This window comes from Artemia sp. Qi Xiang Cuo, chromosome 7, assembly GCF_049724085.1.
Source record: "Artemia sp. Qi Xiang Cuo chromosome 7, ASM4972408v1, whole genome shotgun sequence".
NCBI classification, from domain to species: Eukaryota; Metazoa; Arthropoda; class Branchiopoda; order Anostraca; family Artemiidae; genus Artemia; species Artemia sp. Qi Xiang Cuo.
The window spans coordinates 80496310-80521207 of record NC_142800.1 but is presented as its reverse complement, the minus strand read 5'-3'; the positions used below and the strand labels follow the sequence as shown (position 1 = coordinate 80521207).

Here is a 24898-nt window from a genome sequence, read left to right as displayed (position 1 = left end):
AGAGCTTGGGGGCCTTTGAGGACCGGGGGGCTTCCTTCGGGGCACAGGGAGGGCAGTGGAGGGCCGGGGGGACTTTGGGGGCCGGGGGGAGGGCCTTTGGGATGCCGTTGGTCCTTCGGGAGCGCGATGGGCCTTTCGGGGGCCCGGGGATGGCCTTTGGGGGTCTGGGTGGGCCTTTGGGGGCTCCGGTGGCCCTTTGAGAGCTTGGGGGCCTTTGAGGACCGGGGGGCTTCCTTCGGGGCACATGGAGGGCAGTTGAGGGCCTGGGGGACATTTGGGGACCGATGGAGGGCCTTTGGGATCCCCTTGGTCCTTCGGGAGCTCGATGGGCCTTTGGGGGACCCGGGGATGGCCTTTGGGGGTCTGGGTGGGCCTTTGAGGACCGGGGGCTTCCTTCGGGGTTGGGGGGGGGTATGATAAGCCTTTGGGGTTGGGGTAGAGGACCTCACATCACTGTTAAAATACAACTTGTGTATTATAACGACCACACTCAAAACCTCTTCCAAAATCTCTTCAAAAATCACCTTTTAAAATGTCTCTAGCTGTTTCGCCGAAATAGTTCCATAAAATAGCTAAAACGGTTTCGCCAAAATTAACCCTAAACGGAATTTCGGCATGTTCCTTTTGTTTGGCATCTCTGTGCCAATGCATTTCAAATTATTTGGAAACCTTTTCGCGCGCTAAGATCAATACGTCTGCTCGGAAACGATTCTCTTGTTAGAAACAACAAATTAATTTCCCTTTCGTGAATCAATTCTCTATAGAACAACAAATTAATTCCCCTTTTGTGCCAATCAATCAATCATGACATCATGTGTGATCTAACTGTTTCTCGGTGACAATTCTCTTTGGAAATGCAAGGACATTAATTAACTTGACGTCATCTGTCAGACATTAATTAACTGTTTCCGGGAACCTCATAACATCTTGCTCGAATAACAATAACAAATACTATTTCTGGATCATAACATCTGGCTCGAATAACAATAGCAAATACTATTTCCGGATCATAACATTTGGCTTGAACAGGAAGGTAGTGTCATTAACTTTGCATCGAACGACAACAACATTGACCCCATTAACCACGTGTTCCCCATATGACTCTGTTCAACACAACAACAACATTGACCTTGACATTTGGCTCGAACAGGAAGGAAGTGTCATTAACTGTTTCTCGGAACCTCATAACATCTGGCTCGAATAACAATAACAAATTCTATTTCAGGATCATAACATCTGCCTCGAACAGGAAGGAAATGTCATTAACTTTGCTTCGAACGACAACAACATTTGGCTCGAATAACAATAACAACATTGACCTTGACATTTTGCCTCGAATAACAACAATAACATTGACCCCATTAACCACGTGTTCTCCCTAATGACTCTGTTCAAAACAACATTGACCTTGGCATTTGGCTCGGAAACAACAACAACATTGACATTCGCTAAGAGCGTGCCAAAAACACACCTGGAGAAAGAGGTCATTGACCGATTACGCAATCATTCTCCCTAATGACTCTATGCCCATATAAGGAGTCCCGTCAGCATTAAACTAAATTGTAGGTGGCAGCAAGGGTGAGCGACACGATCAATAGGGTCATCTCTACTTATATGCAGGAAGAATAAAGAGTATTCCAACTAGGAATTTTTAAGAAATAACAATTAAATTACATAAAGAAAGAAAAACTAGCAAAAATGGGGTTTAAATAGGCCAATTGAAGATACTGAAAAAACAAAGCAAATATTTCGAGAGGACAAACGCCTCTCTTCTTCAGCGCGAAACGAAACGATGTATCAATAAAAGCAAAAAATTAAAAGAATTAAAACCAACTACCTAACAACCACAAAAGCGAGTTATTCGCCAATATCCGCGATTTGCACAAAATCCAAAAAAATATGAACTGCCATCGACGGATACTAGCGAACAACTCCGTCGATGGCATATTTTTTTGGATTTTGTGCAAATCGCGGATATTGGCGAATAACTCGCTTTTATGGTTGTTAGGTAGGTGGTTTTAATTCTTTTAATTTTTGGCTTTTATTGATACATCGTTTCGTTTCGCGCTGAAGAAGAGAGGCGTTTGTTCTCTCGAAATATTCGCTTTGTTTTTTCAGTATCTTCATTTGGCCTATTTAAAACCCATTTTTGCTAGTTTTTCTTTCTTTATGTGATGTCAGGCCAATGTGGTTTAAGAAATTATCTTTAACAATTAAATTGCCTAAATATGTTGATGTTTGGGCATAAATTTCCCTTTTTAGATTATACTCCAACACTCCAGATCGTCCCTGATCTTCTTTACTGGTTTTGTCCTTACTAGATATTTACCTATCCTATATGTTAAAAACATATACTGATGAAGTCTTTCCTTTTTGTGAGCTATCTACGTAATTTTGTTTGTACTTTCCTCCGGGGCTGTTCTTATCATATTACTACGATGGCGGCTTTTCAGAGTTGTGGTGCTCAATTTAAAAAGGTTGGCTGGTTTTCATTAGATCCATTCTGTCCTTTCACAGCTATTGGTGTAATAATAATTTTTGTTCCGAGGCAAAGTGGATCATGGGGCTGTTCAGTCCAGAAATGATGGTTGAGTGCCTTTTTATGCATTTCATAAAAAAAAACAAAAAAAAAAATCTCAGAATCTGTAAAATATGTACTAGCCCTATTATAGCCCTATTATAATAATCCCTATTTAGAGTAGGCCTGTCGACCATCATTCACTCTTCATGAGAGCATCGTGATAAAAAAAAAAAAATGATGAGACACATGCTGTGTGTACCATGAGAAGCTGCACAATTTTGCATACCATGATTATCTGAGAGATTTATTAAGTGGAAAGGTTTATATCAGGTTATATTTATTTAAAGTATTGCCGATGGTAGATTCAGTGAAAATGTTAAAAGTAGAATAGACAAGGCCCAGGTTTTTTTTTTCACAGTTGAATAAAGTTTGGGAGAATAGAAAGACAAGGCTGCAAACCAGGGTTAGAATATTTGAAGTTACAGTGTGGTTCTTTGGTATAGTGAAGCACGGTCTGAAACGTGGGTGTTCCGGAAAACGGAGGAGGATTTGCTAAATGTTTTCCAGCGGAATTCCCTACAGATTGTTTTGAGGACCAGTCTGACTGACCGTATTTCAGACAATCAGCTGTGCGAAAAATATGGTACTCTCCCACTTTCTCAGGCTATAATAAGCGAAGGTCTGAGATAGCTTAGACACGTTTTGCAGATAAAGGATGACACATTGCCAAAGACCACTCCTTTTAGCCATCCCTTTAGGGCCAGACGAAAAATAGGTCGTCTGCAAATGGGGTGGAAAGAGGTCGTAAAAAAGTATTTAAAGGTGATTAGAACTTCTCTGAAGGATGTAAAGAGAAAATTGGGATGGAGGATGAGCCTGCGCAACTGTGTTGGCCTCAAGCGACTTGTTGCTACAGTTGGTTGCCAGTAGTAGCAGTAGTAGCATTGTATTGTTGAAAATCAATTTTTAATGAGAATTAAATGTACCTTAGCATGGAGGAAGTTAGACTATGAGGCCTCATGTGGGCAAAGTAAAAACTGTGCTACGTATGTGCACGAAGAATGCAAACGCCACAATAGGACTGCGCTGGATAACAAAACTCTTTAGAAAAATGCACGAGATAAAAAAATTCCTAGGAAGAGGATCCCCCTGACTTCCCTACCCCAAAGTTATACCATTGAGAAACCCTTATGCTAACCATATTGTTGGCAATAGCTCAATTCAATAAGAATATGTTGAAAAAATTGTAGTCTGAATTCAGAACTCGTATATTTTCTATATTTTGTAAAAAAAAAAAAAGTTGAGTAATTAGGGCGCAGTGAGTAATGATCGGTCAATTTTACTTGAGTCTAAAGACTAAATTACTTATATACTTTTTTGTTAACACGAGTTTACTACGTATTGGCAGTGTCAACTGTTCGGGTGACGCTAGATTCTGCAGTCTCTTTGAAATCTGATGCTATTGTCTACACAGTTGTCTGACTGTTTTAGACAATAACTACATCAATGTTGAAATATATATACTATATGAACCACTTTTAAAAATTCTGTGAACAAAGCTCTGATTACACGAATTGTATTTGAGGTCTTTTCCACTTACAAACCAGACTGTAGATTTATGATCTAGATTGCAAAATATGCTGTTCCTTTGACGGTCTAGATCGTCTGTTTGGCGTTGAACAGGCCATTTGTTACTATGATTCTAGCGCTCTTACTTTTATTCCTATTAATACTTACGTAGGTACTGAATTCTTATATCTAGATAACGAATCCCAAAGTATAGCTGATTGAAAATGTCTTCTTCTTGTGTTGTTGCATATTTGGTTGTGATTTGCAGAGCAGAGTCAATGAAGCTGTATGCTCCGGAGTCATGGGTCCCAGGAATTAGAATGTCTCTGATTTTCTGTGGTCCTATAATTGAAGAGCTTTCTGACATCCAAAATGGGTTTACCTGCCAATAAGATAGACTTAGCAGCTTTCTTATTCATCATGGGCCCCACCCCTGCCTATACACCCCATAATTCCAGCGAGAGTAAATAAGTTCTATATCACATAATTTTATCACCTAATTTCATATTCCTTACCCCGTGGGACATTAACTTCTAAATCTCATAACAAGTCCAGTTACAAATACCTGTATTCGCCAGTCAAAACGTCAATACGGCAGTTATTTTTTAATGTTGTAACATTCCAATTTGCTATTCATATTATTTAAGTCCATGAAATTATTATGGCTTCTAAAAAACCAATGGCCACAAACCACTGCAAGACAGGGACTAACCCATCTTTTCAATTCTACACGAAGAACTTAAGCCTGCTTAGAACCAGACAGCAAGGGACCCCTGCGACCTCCAGTGTGATCCAGAATAGAAATCCTGTACAAGCCTCCAATTCTTTTATAATTTATGTTCATGTCTACAAATATTATATCGCTATGATAAGGCAGCCCATAATAGATAACATAGTTACGAAGAGCTTTTTCAGCCCAAAAAAGCCCACTAAAATAAACTAACTCCAGAAGATGTGTCCATTAATCAAAATTCAGTGTGAATGCTGTGTTGTTTACTAGGCTATAATTTCTTGAGGTCCCCCTTGTAGCACCATTAGCAGTCACGGTTGTGGTTAAGCAAACTCCTAAAAAACCCACTGTGGTTCCACTTTGAGGCCACGCAAGCAGGATTTCTCTTTTAGAAATATGGAGTGAGAGATGAGCTTATGATAGAATGGGGACCCCAAACCATATCGCAACAGTGGAAAAGGTCACACCTTTATATCCAGCCTATCCTCTTCAGAGAATTCGTCAGGATATATATATATATATATATATATATATATATATATATATATATATATATATATATATATATATATATATATATATATATATATATATATATATATATATATATGAAAACACTATAATTTACTGAATAAATTTAATATAATATATCTCAACCCTCTCGAGTCATTACATAAAACGTAAGAACGCAAAAGTTAGCATATATATACGTAAACACCCGCAACAAATTATCACACCGCACACGTCGTAACTTTGTCAAAAACCATTAGATCGGAAGTTAACATATCACAGTTCATCAAAGAAATTTCTAACCGACCTCTGTCGGCTAGTCAGTGGGCTTTGTCTTAGCTGGATCTAGTACAGGACTAACCCAATGGGATAATGAAGCAGAATCACTGAAATAAGAGATCTTATTCAATGTGACATAATCTTATATGTGAGGGTGCAGTTTTTGTCAAAAACTGTATTAAATTTTAATACCATGTTTTGTTACTTAAGAAAGCACGAAGATACATCAACCTCCTTTAAAATGAGCCGTCAAACAGCTGTCTTTAATGTTCCAGTGCCCAACTAGTAGCGAAAAAAAAAATACGACACATCAGAGCTATTCTTCCAAAAAAGGGGTTTTCCTTATGTTTCAAGGTGGGGGGAGTGGATGTAGTGTTCCTTCTCGACGATGGAAATTCCTATGGTGCAGTTTTTACTTAGATCCAAATCCGTTTTTGAAGGTTTTCAGGCTATCTTTCGAAATTACCATAAATTTGTTTCGCAATAAACTTTCACCGTTAATATTAATAGAGTTACCATTCCTGAATAATCTTCAACGAAAATTTTTTCTCACTTGACAGTTTTCTCAAAAACTGGTTTTAATTTTCGGTTACTTTGCTCTTTACTAGGTTGCAGTGTTCGCTGCAACCATGGTACCAACTTCAACTATTGATTGGCATGTCATCCATGAAGATGTAGTTTTTCTAAAAAATTACATTTTATTTTAATAGCATATTTATAAATCTTATAACGGCAGATATCAAAATTTCCTTTTAAATGATCCATCAAACGCATCTCTATGCTGTTTTAGTGCCTCTCTAGAGGTGAAGAAGATGAAGAAAAAACGAACGAAAAAAAGGACACATAAGTGCTATCCATGCAAAAAATTGGTTTTCCTTGTTGTTCAAGAGGGAGGGGGGCTGTAAATTTCCTGTGAAACAGCTTTGTAAGGCACTGCACCCCCATTTGGAATGGTCTTGCGAGAGAAATTATGCCTGACACCCCATCTGTTGGTTCCTTTGGAAGCAACGTCATAAAGCAACGTCATAAAGCAAAAGAACGAGCTTTAAGGTTCATTTTCACAAAAACTTAATACAACATGGGAACAATAATATGTTTTGAAAAAACTGCAAGTGCATTAATAAACTGCATAACAATTTGTCAAAAATAGAATACAACACTGGATATTTTGCTATCACGAACATATTTATGTCAGAAAAAAAAAGCATAAATCGGATGAATAGTAAAACATGAGAAATGCTTTAGGAAGTATGAGAACAAGGCTAAATAATTGGATGATGTTTTTAAGTGATTCGACACCAACTAATGAATCAATCCGTGATAAAAAAAAAAAATTGGAAATGTTGCTGTTGTCATGTTAAAACAGCCACAATATGGATTGGATTCTTATTTATAGTGGCGAATGTCTATAAACGTGATTCGGCCGCACCAATTCACCAGCTTATTAGTAAAATGTTGCTTAATTCCTTATATATTGTGTGTTCCTGCATGTTAGTTAATGAGGTCCAAAAAGTTATTCCTGTCCTGTTGCTAGCGTTCCTTTTATTGGACTTTCTCTCCATTTTTATCATCTTGGCTATTGTTGTGATAACCGGGTTTATTCGCGAATGACACATACCGACTTGAGTCACCTACTGAGTTACCTATCAGTAGGGGCCTTCCCCAGGGCACTCTGTGCGTCCCAGGTGGCGGATAGGGGATAGGGGACAGATATATAGGGTACCTCCATAAAGGGAGGCGCGGACCAAGGGAGGGCTTAGTCCCTGGGGGTCCAAAATTGAAACTGGGGTACCCTCACCCGGGGGTCATAAATACAGGCGGAAGAGGAAGAAGGCCCCTCTGACGTACACTGAGCAGGGCCTACCGGCGTGTGGACACGTCCCGCTAGCTGAGAACCTTCTTCCAGCAATGGGTTAAATTATATGGTACTGCAGGATAGCATCGTATGAGGATCCTCTCCAGGAGGACAACTGCGAAAGGGCGGAAAATCCAGAATTGGACAACGGCCTCTGCAAGTGCAAGGGTCTGGGGAGCCCTTGTTAAAGCCAATTACCATGAAACAACAATGGATACTGAAGGTCAAATGCAAAGAGATTCTACTACTACGGCGTTTGCGGTAGCCGACGCGGACCAGGTCAGGGTGGTGCCTTCAACAAAAATTTTTTCTCACTTGACAGTTTTTTCAAAAACTGGTTTTAATTTTCGGTTACTTTGCTCTTTACTAGGTTGCAGTGTTCGCTGCAACCATGGTACCAACTTCAACTATTGATTGGCATGTCATCCATGAAGATGTAGTTTTTCTAAAAAATTACATTTTATTTTAATAGCATATTTATAAATCTTATAACGGCAGATATCAAAATTTCCTTTTAAATGATCCATCAAACGCATCTCTATGCTGTTTTAGTGCCTCTCTAGAGGTGAAGAAGATGAAGAAAAAACGAACAAAAAAAAGGACACATAAGTGCTATCCATGCAAAAAATTGGTTTTCCTTGTTGTTCAAGAGGGAGGGGGGCTGTAAATTTCCTGTGAAACAGCTTTGTAAGGCACTGCACCCCCATTTGGAATGGTCTTGCGAGAGAAATTATGCCTGACACCCCATCTGTTGGTTCCTTTGGAAGCAACGTCATAAAGCAACGTCATAAAGCAAAAGAACGAGCTTTAAGGTTCATTTTCACAAAAACTTAATACAACATGGGAACAATAAGATGTTTTGAAAAAACTGCAAGTGCATTAATAAACTGCATAACAATTTGTCAAAAATAGAATACAACACTGGATATTTTGCTATCACGAACATATTTATGTCAGAAAAAAAAAGCATAAATCGGATGAATAGTAAAACATGAGAAATGCTTTAGGAAGTATGAGAACAAGGCTAAATAATTGGATGATGTTTTTAAGTGATTCGACACCAACTAATGAATCAATCCGTGATAAAAAAAAAAAAATTGGAAATGTTGCTGTTGTCATGTTAAAACAGCCACAATATGGATTGGATTCTTATTTATAGTGGCGAATGTCTATAAACGTGATTCGGCCGCACCAATTCACCAGCTTATTAGTAAAATGTTGCTTAATTCCTTATATATTGTGTGTTCCTGCATGTTAGTTAATGAGGTCCAAAAAGTTATTCCTGTCCTGTTGCTAGCGTTCCTTTTATTGGACTTTCTCTCCATTTTTATCATCTTGGCTATTGATGTGATAACCGGGTTTATTCGCGAATGACACATACCGACTTGAGTCACCTACTGAGTTACCTTATCAGTAGGGGCCTTCCCCAGGGCACTCTGTGCGTCCCAGGTGGCGGATAGGGGATAGGGGACAGATATATAGGGTACCTCCATAAAGGGAGGCGCGGACCAAGGGAGGGCTTAGTCCCTGGGGGTCCAAATTGAAACTGGGGTACCCTCACCCGGGGGTCATAAATACAGGCGGAAGAGGAAGAAGGCCCCTCTGACGTACACTGAGCAGGGCCTACCGGCGTGTGGACACGTCCCGCTAGTTGAGAACCTTCTTCCAGCAATGGGTTAAATTATATGGTACTGCAGGATAGCATCGTATGAGGATCCTCTCCAGGAGGACAACTGCGAAAGGGCGGAAAATCCAGAATTGGACAACGGCCTCTGCAAGTGCAAGGGTCTGGGGAGCCCTTGTTAAAGCCAATTACCATGAAACAACAATGGATACTGAAGGTCAAATGCAGAGATTCTACTACTACGGCGTTTGCGGTAGCCGACGCGGACCAGGTCAGGGTGGTGCCTGGCCGGACAAGTAAGCAAGCCACCCGATCCAGAAAACCTTTACATATTGGCGCGTGGAATGTTCGCAGCTGGAAGCTAGAATCCACGCAACTGCTCCTTGCAAGTGAGCTACAGAAGAATAAAATAAACGTTTGTTGTCTGTCAGAAACGAGACTGAATGATGTTCTGTCCAAAAAGTTGAGCGTATCCGAATCTGACTCATTCCAGTTCTACAACTCGGGTCCCAAGGATGGTTCCGGCCAACAAGGAGTTGGGTTCCTGATAGACGATCCTACTGCATCATGCGTCACCTCTTGGGAGCCAGTGTCACCAAGGATCGCCATGATTAGATTGAGAGGCCACATTAGCCATATAACCATAATCGCTGTGTACGCTCCGATAAGGGATAGCAGTGACGCGGTCAAAGATGTCTTTTATTATGACCTACAAAGGATCATCGAAAAGACACCAAGGCATGATATGCTCTTTGTCACTGGAGACTGGAACGCCCGGCTTGGCAGAGTAGACCCCGACATAGCAGCAGTTATTGGCCGCCATACCGTTGGTAACAGATGCATCAATGGAGAAAGGCTCTTACAGCTAGCCAAATGCAACAACCTATGCGTCACAAACACTCTCTTTGAGCACAAGAGACTTCACCTCGTAACATGGCGTTCGAACGACGGCATAAGAACAGCTCAGATTAACCACATCTTAGTCAGCAAAAGATGGAGGAGGTCCTGTATAGATGCCCGGGTATACAGAGGAGCAGACACAGGATCGTTAAATGGATCTGATCACTATCTCCTCACTTGCAAAGCTCGTCACCGCCTTAGTAGACAGAAGCGACAGAAGGCAGGGAAGCGCTTCGATGTGTCGAAACTAAGATGCCCGGAAATTAAAGCCGACTTCCGGTTAAAGCTAAGCAACCGGTTCGAAGCCTTGAACCGTCTTTCACACGTCGACGAAGAATGGACGCAGATAAAAATTGCGACACAAGACGTAGCTGACGAGGTGCTTGGTCACACCAAACGAAAACAAGGAGCCTGGATCTCTGACCATACCATAGAACTAGTCGAGAAGAAGCAACCCCTCGTAGGAGGTGCAAAACAACCCTTAAAAGAGCCCCCAAAGCAGTTAAACAATCGCTGAAACGGGACAGAGAAAAGTACTGGTCAGACCTGGCGAATGAATTGGAACAAGCGTCCAAGAACCACAATAGCAGGAAAATGTTCAAACTCCTGAAAGAAGCGACAGGAAAAGCTCCTGTAGCGGTTGGCACACTGAAAGATAAGTCGGGATAACTCATCCGAACAGAAGAAGGACGCATGGAACGCTGGCGAGAGCATTTTTCTGAGCTGCTGAATCCTGTCAAACCTCCGTGCGATCTACCTGCCTTCTTGAGTGCTGATAGAGAGCCCTACGCAATAAACTTCGATCCGCCAAGTATTGCGGACGTAGAAAAAGCGCTAAAGTGCATGAAAAACAATAAAACTGCAGGAGAGGATGGGATCTCTTCTGAAATGTTCAAGTCCTCACCCACTCTACTATACCGCCTAACCGACCTATTTGCCCAGGTATGGACGACGAAGACCTTCCCAAGAGACTGGAAAGTATCAGTCCTCATTCCGCTATACAAAAAAAGAAGATAAGGCAATTTGCGGAAACTATAGAGGTATCTCCCTAATCGACCATGCCATGAAAATCTTCTGCGTCATTCTCCTGAATCGAGTCAAAGACGCACATGACAAGTTAACTCGTCCTGAACAAGCAGGCTTCAAACCAGGCAGATGCTGTCCAGAACAGATATTGATAATTCGTCTCATTCTTCAGCAACACAGCCGATTTTGCCTACCCCTTACCATTGCCTTTATTGACTTTGTAGATGCCTTTCATTCCCTTACAAGGGAGGAGCTATGGAGAATTATGGCTGAAGACAGTCTGCCGCAAGATATCATTGAGATACTGCGAAGTGCGTATAAGGACACTGAGACTTGCATCCGTGTTTCCCACAATTACACCCCTAAGTTTCCAGTTGAGTTTGGGATTAAGTAGGGATGCCCTCTTTCGTCTATATTATTCAACTACGCGATAGAGTAGATCATGAATAATGCAATGAGAAACCATAGCGGAATAGTTCTCAGCCAAATAGCTGGCTTCCTCCAGTCCCTGACAGATCTAGACTTCACAGACGACGTTAATGAGCTTGAAACCACCACCGACAGCTTGCAAGGCATGATCGACGATACTTCTGAGGTCTCAAAGCGTATTGGACTGACCATCAATGGCGCAAAGACTAAAGTACTGACTCTCAACCAACCCGATCCTTGCCAGGTTACCCTTGACGGTGAGCCAATAGAAAACGTCCAAGAATGCAAGTATCTTAGCTCTATCATAAAACCAGATGGCAGAGCTGAAAGGGATATATATTCCCGAATAGCTAAAGCCTGGAGAGTCTTTACTAGACTGAAAAAAGCACTCAGGACCAGACGGGAGATCTCAACCAAAACAAAAGTCAGGATATATGTTGCAACTGTTCGAGCAGTACTACTTCATTTTTGCGAGACATGGCCAGTCAAGGCTGAAGACGCGAGAGCTTTGAATGTGTTGGACCACCGATGCCTTCGTTATATCCTCCGAATTAAGGGACACGACAGGATTTCCAATAGTGAAGTAAGGAGTGGCTGTGGCCAATCAGAAGAGCTATCACTTATCATTGAAAAACGTCGCCTGAAGCTCCTCGGCCATACATTGCGCCGTCCCGAAGGTACGATATGTCGAGACGTCCTTGTCTGCGAACCAGCCCCCTCCTGGAAACGTAAGCCAGGAGGACAAAAGAAGAACCTGTGGTAAAAATAAAAGGAGGACCTGGAACCGTGGGGAGGATTCATGAGACACGGTCGGAGATGGGACAAAGACTAGCTGAAGATCAGAGAAGCTACAGTAGACAGGTCCAAGTGGTCGTCAGAAGTCATTCCAAGATCCTTTGGTGCCAGGCAGGACAGTTCATCGTCTGGTTCTCGCCGAAAGTAAAGTAAGTAAGACACATACTGACAGTTGGAATTGCTGCTTTAATCATTTCTTTATTGGTTTATTAGTCAGTTAGTACTTTTATTTTGCACACTGTTTGGACGTGATTCCAATGCTTAAAGTCACTTAAGATTGCCTGAATCGATACTGAACGTGAACAGGAACCACAACATCATATGCAGGGTAAATCTGCTGAGAATGATCAGCCTATTAATGCATCGGACGGCGCTGTGTATGTTGCTGTTCTAGAACAAACCCTTCAATAGGAATGAAGGACTTTTCGGTATTGGTTATAAAACTCGTTATAGTTTTTGCCTGCAATTCTAGGCAACTTAACGGTCACGTGTCAATTCTAAAACTTGGTCAACCTCCCTGAGGCTCTAGGCGGGCATGCCTTTCCAAAATCTACCAAACAATTATTTGTCCAATTTGAGAGACAAGGCTACTCCCTCCGTTTGCCCGTGCCATATACCAAAAACACTTGAAAAACTATAGGTCTCCCCGTTCGACCGCAAGTCCAGAGGACATGTCTGCCATGTGTCAATCCTAAAACGCTGTTGTCCTCCTGAGACTCTTAGCGGGCAAGCCTATTAGGCTTAGGTCAGTTGTTCACCTGTAAGTCCAAGCAAATTCAGACACCCCCGCTTGCATAAAAGTGCAGTCGAGATTTGTTTGTCACGAGTAAAACCAAAAATCTCAATTATTTCTTAGTTCTTTGGATACCTACCTTAGTTTTACCCTAGGATGGATGAATGGATGATAGACTATCTATCAACAAGTGAAAATGACAAAAGTTTTATACAATCGTGACAAAGGCTTATGCCAGCTTTGCCTCTCATTCAGACTATATGTCTTGGCCTTGTCTCCATTTGGCCAATGACTTGATGGCAACTTGATTTTAATTCAAAATCGAGTTATAACGCTATGTGTGATGGATCGGGCAATTTAAATAAACAGCAAAGTTGGCTCTATGTATTAAAATTTTAGACCGTGAATTTGTTCATTATATGTTACAGGGGGTCAGGCAACTGAATCACTCAAGCAGGAAAGCATACCCCACGAAGTAATCAAACAGTTCCTGGTAATGAACCGTAAGTAAGAAAAAACCCGGCTCAAAAAACATGTTTCCTTACTTTCGGCAGAAAAAACATGTTTGTTTGATTTAAATTCTGTTCGATTCTCAAGTAATCCCAGGAAGTCTGCCCCCCCCCCTTCCATAAAAATCGTCCCCACGAAAAATTCCTCAACAGAAATTTCCTCTCATGTAAAATTCTTCCAACGGGAAATTATCCCCGGACAGTTCCGTCCTCAATGTGAATTCCCCCCAGAAAATCAGTTGCTTACAATTCCGCCTGAAAAATACTCTTTCGCCATACTTTCACTTGAAGAAAGATTTGTTTCTATTTAATTTCCTATCCTTTTTTATGTCATGGAGGATTTCTCCCTGCGTGGAAGATATTTTCTGGGCCCCCTCCCCTAATGGAAAGTATCTCCCGCAGAAAATTCATCCATGGAGAATTTTTCCCGGGGATAGTTCCCCCATGGAAAATTTCTCCTGTGGGAAACCCCTCCCACGTAAAAATCCCCCAGAGAATTCCAACCCTGCTGAACATTTCCCCCAGACTATTCCCCCAAAGTAACTCCAAATGTAAAATGGGGTTGCAAACGGGAAAGTATGACAAATTAAACTAATTCTGTTTCCAAATTCTAGCAAATTCTTCCCGTGTAACATTTCCCCTGGAAAGTTTACCCCCAGAAACTTCCATCCCCATGGTATATTCTCCTCGTAGAAAATCCGCACCAGAAGATCCCCCCTCTTGAAAAACGTCGGTATACTTCCCTATAACAAATAATATATGTAAATAATGGGTGAATTTCATAGCTTGTGGCCCTTCCTTCGGTGGTTCTACAATAACTAGAATATACTTATTGTACCTTTCAACTTTACTGAACAAAATAGCTATCTCAAAATATTGATCGGATGACTTAAGGGAAAAAATAGTGTCGAAGGAGGGCTAGTTGCCCTCCTTCCTGCTTGTTGGGAGACTTTAAAAGGGCACTAGAACTTTCAATTTCTTAGGACCGATAGAGACATCCTAGGACCACTGGTTCGATACGAAAAAATACATATGGAATCTTTCTTTTGGTAAAAAATGCACAATTCCACATTTTTGCAGATAGGAGCTTGAAACTCCCACAGTGGGGTTCTCTGATACGCTGAATCAGATGATATGATTTTCATTGAGAATCTTTTACTTTTAGGGCGTGTCCCCCCTTTTGAAAACCCAGCAAGATTTCTCGGGCTCGTAGTCTTTGATGGGTAAAACTGAGGTTAATGACTATTATATATTTAGAATAGGCATAGTAATCCAATTCTTTTGATATAGCTACTGATATCGAAATTCCATTTTTTTTTAGTTTTGATTACTATTGAGCCATGTTGCTCCTTACTTACAGTTTGTTACCACCAATTGTTTGACAGCGACGATATGTAATATGTATTTATATTTCTATGGCCTAGTATCTTAGATATTCAAAGCTAAAAGCAGCAGTTATTTCTATTTTGGTTCTCATCAGTGTTTTCAGATGTCTTGTTTAAAATTGCACCACCACACAAGTGAAAATGCGCCGAAAGCGTCATTATTCTTGTGAATGTGTGCCGAATGAATAATTTCCCTCCAAAAAACGCGCCGATATAAAAAAGGCAATGCGAAACCGCCTGAAAAAAGTGTCCAAATTGCACAAATGTGCCCCATCTGGCAACTCGGGTTCTCATACTAAATTCTAAGGAATTAAAAAGATTCCTTAATGTCCAGTTGAAAAACTTACCTTTATGCAATTGGTAGCCATAATGACATCGTTTCTAACGTATGCAACCCAAAAGTCCTTGCAAATACTGTTGGAATCATTATTTACTCGTTCATATCTTGGGAAGCTAATATTAGTCCTTATCCAATTATTAACAAAGAGTCCTGGAGTGATTTCAAGCAAAGGATTGTCTAGACTGCAAGATTCTGGGTAATAAGGTAGTAAAAATATCTTATCGCCGTCTTCAGACTGTCCATGGTTCCAATTTATTTCTATTTTTCTTTCCCAGATGACATTATTTTCTTTTTCGGCTAAAGGGCTGATAGACAGAAAAATTGTAATGTCCGCCGAGTGAATGGCATATTGGCATTCTAAAAGAGAAAAACAAACAAACATCTTGATTTAATTTATAAAGGTATTTTAACACTTGAATATATCTTGTTAAACAGACTTGGATTTTTATTTATTTATTTTTTTTAGTTCAAAGCAACCACTCTTGTATTTGACCTCTATCAGTCTATTAACGACAAGAAAGGCTGAGTGATTTAAATCAACGGGACAAGAAAGGCTGACTGGTTTAGCCCTGCTCACCATCCATAGAGACGTTGATGTGATGATGTATGCCATGAAAAAGTCATAGAAGTTTTTGCGGGGAAGAAAAATCGTCGGTTAGATTTCGTTTTGCAGGTAATTAGTTTACTTGGTCGGCTCTGTAGTTATATTAAGTACATAAATACTTAAATACTAAGAAAAAAAGAAATTAAATTGAAAATATTTATTTTCAGTTATTACCAGGTCCAACCACAAAGGTAATACAATCTTCTGTATACCAAAAACCGTATTAGAATAAGGTGTTTTATAAATCCAAATATAATTTATTCTGAATGGTTGTCAGAGCTGTTTTAATTCATTACAAAGTACAGACCGCCTGTGTTTTAGCTAACTTATTTTTTTTAATGATAATATAACTTTTAATTATATAATAAACGCATTAATTCATTTCAGAGAACCTTTGTTTTGGCTTGCTTTTTTTTCATGCGAGGGTTTCACAAGATGTTTCAAGCAAGCAAAACCCATTATTCAGGTTTACTATTTCCGAAGGCATATCAACATAGTTATAAGTTTTTACTGTTTAAAAAAAACACTGATTTGTCAAAACTTTTCGTATTGTTTAAACTTTTCATAAAGAAAGTCATAGACGTGTACGACGTCAATAAATATGTAACAGACGCATTAATTCATTTCAGACCGCCTGTGTTTTGGCTTTCTTCTCCCGTTTTCAGTCATGCCACCAGCAAAAGTTTCATAAGATGTGTGAAGCAAGAAAAATCGATTATTAAGGCTTACTATTGTAAAAGGGCACATTAAATAGTAAAAATACTTTACTATTTTAAAAGGACACTTATTTGTCAAAAATTTCCTTTTTGGTTAAATTTTTCATAAAGAAATTCATAGACGTCTACGACGTCAGTAAATATATAATAGACGCAGTAATTCATTTCAGAGAGCCTGCGTTTCGGCTTGCTTCTCCTGTTTTTCAGTCATGCCACCAGCAAAGGTTTCATAAAATATGTGAAGTAAGAAAAAACGCTTATTAAGGCTTACTATTTTCAAGGGGCATATTAAATAATAAAAAGACTTTACTATTTTAAAAGGGCTTGCTTCTCCCGTTCGCTTGAACATTTTGCTGGCCGGGGTTACCCCCCCCCCCATCGGGCGTTTACACCCCGGAAAATATCCCCCCGAGGATAATACCCCAGCGGAAAATATCCCCCCCCGCGCGGGAATTACCCCCAGGAAAATACCCCCTCTCCCCGAAGGAAAATACCCCCTTTGGTAAATACCCCCTGGAAAATACCACCCTCCCCCTGAAACTACCCCCCACGGAAAATACCCCCTAAACAATTCCCTCCAGAAGATAGCCACCTGGTAAATACCCCCCCCCTCCCCCCTACCGTAAAATACCTCCCCCCATGGAAAATAAGGCTTTCCAAATTTGAGAGTTTTATTTGAGTTTTTTTTCCGTTGGGAGAAGGAATTTTGGTACTCTTGTATTATACAGTGCAAGATGAGTGGCTCCAACAGACTCTGCATTCATTGTCAGCAGGACATATCAAGCGATGATGACACATTCGTTGTTCTGAATGCAAAAGGAGCACTATCGGTGAGCGCAGCAAGCAAAGACAGAAGAGACCAGATTGCTGCAGAACCAGTTCAGTTTGTTCATAAACCATGTCGAAAAGATTATTGCTGCCAAAGTACCATTACTTCCTTGAAACGGACAAGTGAAGAACCTATCCCTAACGAGACTCCGAGAATACTGAGATCTCAAGATTTCTTTAACCTACAGGTCTGTTGCATTTTCAGAAACTCTGAAGTGGGGTTCATGAAGCCGATAAGAAAGGGGGCCAACGGCGAGTGCGTGAAAGTAGCCGCGACAGAACTTAGACACTAAGTGTTGCGGGCATGCGAAAGTAGAGGCAAAAACAATTGGGCGACAAATGTTCTCGGAAGGATTAGCTGCATTGTTTCTGACCTCCATGCTGCAGATGCAGTTTACCATAAATCATGCTATGTCAGCTTTATAACAAACAAAAGTATGCCAAAACGGTACAAAGAGGAGAAAGAAAACGATTCTGCCAAGGCAGGAAGACCAGCCGAAACAAAGAAGCGAGAAGTTTTGAAAAGTCTCTAAGGAACTTTAAAAGTAGATGCTACGCAAAACCGACAGTGTAAGGGAAGCCAGCATCAAGTGATCGATTTCAGTTTAGGGATGGAGCTCCAGAAAAAGAAGGAAGAGTTTGTTTAAGCAACTCTCAGAACAAACAGCGAATTATAAGCTGCATCAGTAGAGAGGGGTCAGGAGGTCCCACGATTACACCCATATTTGGGCATAGAGTCCCTAGGGAGAACACCTGTGCTGTCAGTCCCAATCCCACACCAAATATGGGCATAGAGTCCCCAGGGAGAACACGTTTCCGAGAAATGTCTCCGGGCAAAGTTTATTAATGTCTTTGGAGTTCGTCCAAGAGAATTGTTTCCGGGTGAAGTTTACTAATGTCTGACAGGTGATGTCAAGGTTGATTGATTTGTCATGAAAAAGGAATTGTTTCCGGGCGAATGTTTTGATCTTAGAGATGAAGAGATTAACGCGGGAAAGGGTTTCCTAGTAATTTGAAATGTGACAATGCAGGGATGCCAAAAACAAAAGGAACACGCTGAAATTACGTTTAGGGGTTATTTGTGCAAAACCGTTTTAGACATTTTAGGGAATTATTTCGGCGAAACCGTTAGAGACATTTTAAAAGATGATTTTAGAAGAGGTTTTAGAAGAGGATTTGAGGGTGAAACTCTGTGGTCGTTATAATACACAAGTTCCATTTGAACAGTGTCGTGAGGTCCTCTACCCAAACCCCCAAGAGCTCCAGTCCACTTACCCCAACCCCCAAGGGAGCCCCTGGTCCTCAAAGGTCCCCCGGGCTCCCAAAGGATCCTCGGCTCCCCCAAAGCCCTTGAGCTTCCATTTTTTAAATATTTTTTAATTTGCGCCTTTTGGGGCACAAAAGGGCCCCACCCCCCAACTTTTTACTCCCCTTCACAACATTAGTGTTTTGTCATAGTTTACCGTGTCACAGTTACATTCTCTTGATTTTTCAAATCTCATTTCGAATTTCTTTCATTGAAATACAAGAGTTTGACAAAATAATTAGTGTTTTGTCGAGGTTTACCTTGTCTCAGTTACATTCTCGTGATTATTCAAAGTTAATTTTGAATTTATTTCGTTGAAATACAAGAGTTGGAATATTTCAGTAGTGTTTTGTTGTGGTTTATCGTGTCACAGTTACATCCTCTTGATTTTCAACGTTCATTGCGGATTTCTTTCATTGCAATACAAGAGTTGGAATATTTCAGAAGTGTTTTATTGTAGTTTACCTTGTCGCAGTTACATTGTCTTGATTTTTCAAAGTTCATTTTGGATTTCTTTCGATGAAATGCAAGAGATGGAATATTTCAGTAGTGTTTTGTTGTGGTTTACCCTGTCACAGTTACATTCTCTTAATTTTTCAAAGTTCATTTTGAATTTCTTTCATTAAAATGCATGAGTTGCAACATTTCAGTAGTGTTTTGTCATGGTTTACCTTGTCACAGTTACATTCTCGTGATTTTTCGAAGTTCATTTTGAGTTTCTTTCGTTGAAATGCAAGAGTTGGAATATTTCAGGAGTGTTTTGTTGTGGTTTATCTTGTCGCAGTTACATTTTCTTAATTTTTCAAAGTTCATTTTGGATTTCTTTCGTTGAAATGCAAGAGTTGGAATAATTCAGTAGTGTTTTGTCGTGGTTTACCCTGTCACACTTTCATTCTCGTGATTTTTCACAGTTCATTTGAATTTCTTTAATTGAAATGCAAGAATTGGAACATTTCAGTAGTGTTGGATCGTGGTTTACCATTTGGCAGTCAGAGTCTCTTTATTTTTCAAACTTCCTTGTGAATTTCTTTCGTTGAAATGCAGGAGTTAGAATATTTAAGTAGTGTTTTGTTGTGGTTTATCGTGTAAGAGTTACATTCTCTTGATTTTTCAAAGTTAATTTTGATTTTTTATCGTTGAAATGCATGAGTTGGAATAATTCAGTAGTGTTTTGTCGTGGCTTACCCTGTCACAATTTAATTCTCTTGATTTTTCAAAGTTCATTTTGAATTTCTTTCGTTGAAATGCAAGAGTTGGAATATTTCAGTAGTGTTTTGCTGTGGTTTATCTTGTCACAACTACATTCTCTTGATTTTTCAAAGTTCATTTTGAATTTCTTTCATTGAAATGCATGAGTTGGAACATTTCAGTAGTGTTTTGTCGTGGTTTACCTTGTCACAGTTACATTCTCGTGATTTTTCAAAGTTCATTTTGAATTTCTTTCGTTGAAATGCAATAGTTGGAATATTTCAGTAGTGTTTTGTTGTGGTTTATCGTGTCACAGTTACATTCTCTTGATTTTTCAAAGTTCATTTTTATTTTTTTCATTGAAATGCAAGAGTTGAATTATGTAGGAAGTGTTTTATTTTGGTTTAACATGTCAAAGCTACATTCTCTTTATTTTTCAAAGTTCATTTTGTATTTCTTTCGTTGAAATGCAAAAGTTGGAATAATTCAGTAGTTTTTTGTCGTCGTTTACCCTGTCACACTTTCATTCCGTTGATTTTTCAAAGTTCATTTGAATTTCTTTCATTGAAATGCAAGAGTTGATTTATTTCAGTGGTGTATTGTCGTGGTTTATCATGTCGCAGTTACATTCTCTTAATTTTTCAAAGTTCATTTTGAATTTCTTTCGTTGAAAAACAAGAGTTGGAATATTTCAGTAGTGTTTTATCGTGGTTTACCATGATACAGTTACATTCTCTCGATTTTTCAAAGTTCTTTTGAATTTCTTTCATTGAAATGCAAGAGTTGGGTTATTTCAGTAGTGTTTTGTCATGATTTACCATTTCACAGTTACATTCACTTGATTTTTCAAAGTTCATTTTCGATTTCTTTCGTTGAAATGCAATAGTTGAATTATTTCAGTAGTGTTTTGTCGTGGTTTACCATGTCACACTTACATTCTCTTGATTTTTCAAAGTTCATTTTGAATTTCAATCGTTGAAATGCAAGAGTTGGAATATTTCAGTAGTGTTTTGTTGTGGTTTACCTTATCACAGTTACATTTCCTTGATTTTTCAAAGTTCATTTTGAATTTCTTTCATTGAAATTCAAGAGTTGGATTATTTCGGTTGTGTTTTGTCTTGGTTTACCTTGTCACAGTTACATTCTCTTGATTTTCAAAGTTCAATGTGGATTTCTTTCATTGAAATGCAAGAGATGGATTATTTCAGTAGTGTTTTGTCATGGTTTACCTTGTCGCAGTTACATTCTATCAATTTTTAAAAGTTCTTTTGAATTTCTTTCATTGAAATGCAAGATTTGGATTATTTCAGTAATGTTTTGTCATGATTTACCATTTCACAGTTACATTCTCTTGATTTTTCAAAGTTCATTTTCGAATTTTTTCGTTGAAATGTAAGAGTTGGATTATTTCAGTAGTGTTTCGTCGTGGTTAAACCTTGTCACAGTTACATTCTCGTGATTTTTCAAAGTTCATTTTGAATTTCTTTCGTTGAAATGCAAGAGTTGGAATATTTCAGTAGTGTTTTGTTGAGATTTATCGTGTCACAGTTACAATCTGTTGATTTTTCAAAGTTCCGTCTCATTTTTTTCAGTGAAATGCAAGAATTTGATTGTTTTAGTAGTTTTTTACCTTTTTTTAAGTTGTCACAATTACTTTCTCTGGATTTTTTAAAGTTCATTTTAGACTTATTTCGTTTAAATACAAGGGTCGGAATATTTCAGTAGTGTTTTGTCGTGGTTTAACCCTGTTTCACTTTCATTATCTTGATTTTTCAACGTTCATTTGAATTTCTTTCATTGAAATGCAAAAGTTGGATTATTTCAGTAGTGTATTGTCGTGGTTTACCATGTCGCAGTTACATTCTCTTAATTTTTCGAAGTTCATTTTGAATTTCTTTCGTTAAAAAACAAGAGTTTGAATATTTCAGTAGTGTTTTGTCGTCGTTTACCATGATACAGGTACATTCTCTGGATTTTTCAAAGTTCTTTTGAATTTCTTTCATTGAAATGCAAGCGTTCGGTTATTTCAGTAGCGTTTTGTCATGATTTACCATTTCACAATTACATTCTCTTGATTTTTCAAAGTTCATTTTCGATTTCTTTCGTTGAAATGCACGAGTTGGATTATTCCAGTAGTGTTTTGTCGTGGTTTACCTTGTCACAGTTACATTCTCTTAATTTTTCAAAGTTCATTTTGAATATCTATCGTTGAAATGCAAGAGTTGGAATATTTCAGTAGTGTTTTGTTGTGGTTTACCTTGTCACAGTTACATTCTCTTGATTTTTCAAAGTTCATTTTGAATTTCTTTCATTGAAATGCAAGAGTTGGATTATTTCAGTAGTGTTTTGTCGTGGTTTACCTTGTCACAGTTACATTCTCTTGATTTTCAAAGTTTATTGTGGATTTCTTTCATTGAAATGCAAGAAATGGATTATTTCAGTAGTGTTCTGTCTTGGTTTACCTTTTCACACCTACATTCCCTTGATTTTCAAAGTTTATTTTGTATTTATGTCGCTTAAATGCAAGAGATTGTATATTTCTTTAGTCTTTGGTCGTGGTTTAACTTGTTGTTTTAAATTTTGCTTGGTTTTCAAATGTTCATTTTGCATATCATTAATTTAGAATAAACAGCTTGGATATTACACCATTGTTTTTTTATTGTTTACATAGTCACAGGTACATTCTATTGATTTTTAAAATTTTATCTTTGATATATATAATTTAAGTACATGAGCCGGAATACTTTAACTATTTTTTAACATGGTGTACCAAGTCACGCTTTCAGTTTTAAAATTTTTCAAAGTTATTTTTTAATTTATTTAATTCAAATGCAAGAGTTGGAATATTTCTGTAGTGCTTTGTCGTCGTTTACTTTGTCCCAGTTACATTCTCTTGATTTTTCAAACTTCATTTTGGATTTTTTTCATTGAAATGCAAGAGTTGGATTATTTCAGTAGTGTTTTATCGTGGTTTACCTTGTCACAGTTACATTCTCTTGATTTTTCAAAGTTCATTTTGATTTTGTTCATTGAAATGCAAGAGTTGGATTATTTCAATAGTGTTTTATCGTGGTTTACGTTGTCACAGCTACATTCTCTTGATTTTTCAATGTTCATTTTGGATTTCTTTCTTTGAAATGCAAGAGTTGGAATAATTCAGTAGTGTTTGGTCGTGGTTTATTCTGTCACACTTTCATTCTCTTGATTTTTCAAAGTTCATTTGAATTTCTTTCATTGAAATGCAAGAGTTGGATTATTTCAGTAGTGTATTGTCGTGGTTTACCATGTCACAGCTACATTCTCTTAATTTTTCGAAGTTCATTTTGAATTTCTTTCGTTGAAAAACAAGAGTTGGAATATTTCAGTAGTGTTTTGTCGCGGTTTACCATGATACAGTTACATTCTCTTGATTTTTCAAAGTTCTTTTAAATTTCTTTCATTGAAATGCAAGAGTTGGGGTTATTTCAGTAGTGTTTTGTCATGATTTACCATTTCACAGTTACATTCTCTTCATTTTTCAAAGTTCATTTTCGATTTCTTTCGTTGAAATGCAAGAGCTGGTTTATTTCAGTAGTGTTTTGTTGTGGTTTACCTTGTCACAGTTACATTTTCTTGATTTTTCAAACTTAATTTTGGATTTCCTTCATTGAAATGCAGGAGTTGGATTATTTCAGTAGTGTTTTGTCGTGGCTTACCTTGTTACAGTTACATTCTCTTGATTTTCAAAGTTTATTGTGGATTTCTTTCATTGAAATGCAAGAGATAGATTATTTCAGTAGTGTTTTGTCTTGGTTTACCATGTCGCAATTATATTCTCTTGATAATCAAAGTTCATTGTGGATTTCTTTCATTGAAATGCAAGAGTTGGAATATTTCAGTAGTGTTTTATTGTGGTTTACCTTGTCACAATTACATTCTCTTGATTTTTCAAAGTTCATTTTGGAATTCTTTCGTTGAAATTAAAGAGTTGGAATAATTCGGTAGTGTTTTGTCATGCTTTACCCTGTCACACTTTCATTCTCTTAATTTTTCAAAGTTCATTTTGAATTTCTTTCATTGAAATGCAAGAGTTGGAATATTTCAGAAGTGTTTTGTCGTGGTTTACCTTCTCACAGTTACATTCTCTTGATTTTTCAAAGTTCATTTTTAATTTCTTTCATTGAAATTCAAGAGTTGGATTATTTCAATTGTGTTTTGTCGTGGTTTACCATGTCACAGTTATATTCTTTTGATTTTTCAAAGTTCATTTCGGATTTTTTTCGGTGAAATGCAAGAGTTGGAATATTTCAGTAGTGTTTTGATATGGTTTACCTTATCACAGTTACATTCTCTTGATTTTTCAAAGTTCATTTTGAATTTCTGTCATTGAAATGCAAGAGTTGGAATATTTCACTATTGTTTTGTCATGGTTTACTATGTAACAGTTACATTCTCTTGATTTTTCAAAGTTCATTTTGAATTTCTTTCGTTGAAATGCAAGAGTTGGAATATTTCAGTACTGTTTTGTTGTGGTTTACCTTGTCACAGTTACATTCTCTTAATTTTTCAAAGTTCATTTTGAATTTCTATTATTGAAATGCAAGAGTTGAAATATTTCAGTAGTGTTTTGTCGTGGTTTACCTTGTCACAGTTACATTCTCTTGATTTTTCAAAGTTCATTTTGAATTTCTTTCGTTGAAATGCAAGAGTTGGAATATTTCAGTAGTGTTTTGCTGTGGTTTACCTTGTCACAACTACATTCTCTTGATTTTTCAAAGTTCATTTTAAATTTCTTTCATTGAAATGCATGAGTTGGAACATTTCAGTAGTGTTTTGTCGTGGTTTACCTTGTCACAGTTACATTCTCGTGATTTTTCAAAGTTCATTTTGAATTTCTTTCGTTGAAATGCCAGAGTTGGAATATTTCAGTAGTTCTTTGCTGTGGTTTCTCGTGTCACAGTTACATTCTCTTGATTTTTCAAAGTTCAATTTGATTTTTTTAATTGAAATGCAAGAGTTGAATTATTTTGGAGGTGTTTTATTGTTGTTTATCGTGTCACAGCTACATTCTC

The 24898-nt window shown here is 38.2% G+C and overlaps 1 protein-coding gene across 1 annotated transcript in view; it reads right to left on the bottom strand.

Moving 5' to 3' along the window:
* The window catches only part of LOC148950746 (PI-PLC X domain-containing protein 1-like), a 101887-nt gene that overhangs the window by 26214 nt on the left and 50775 nt on the right, over positions 1-24898 (bottom strand). The window contains exons 2-3 of the mRNA XM_089091936.1: positions 15213-15562; positions 4259-4472 (exon numbers count right to left, since the gene is read on the bottom strand). Of these exons, the coding sequence (XP_088948062.1) occupies positions 4259-4472; positions 15213-15562 (564 nt within the window). The remainder of the gene's footprint in view (positions 1-4258; positions 4473-15212; positions 15563-24898) is intronic.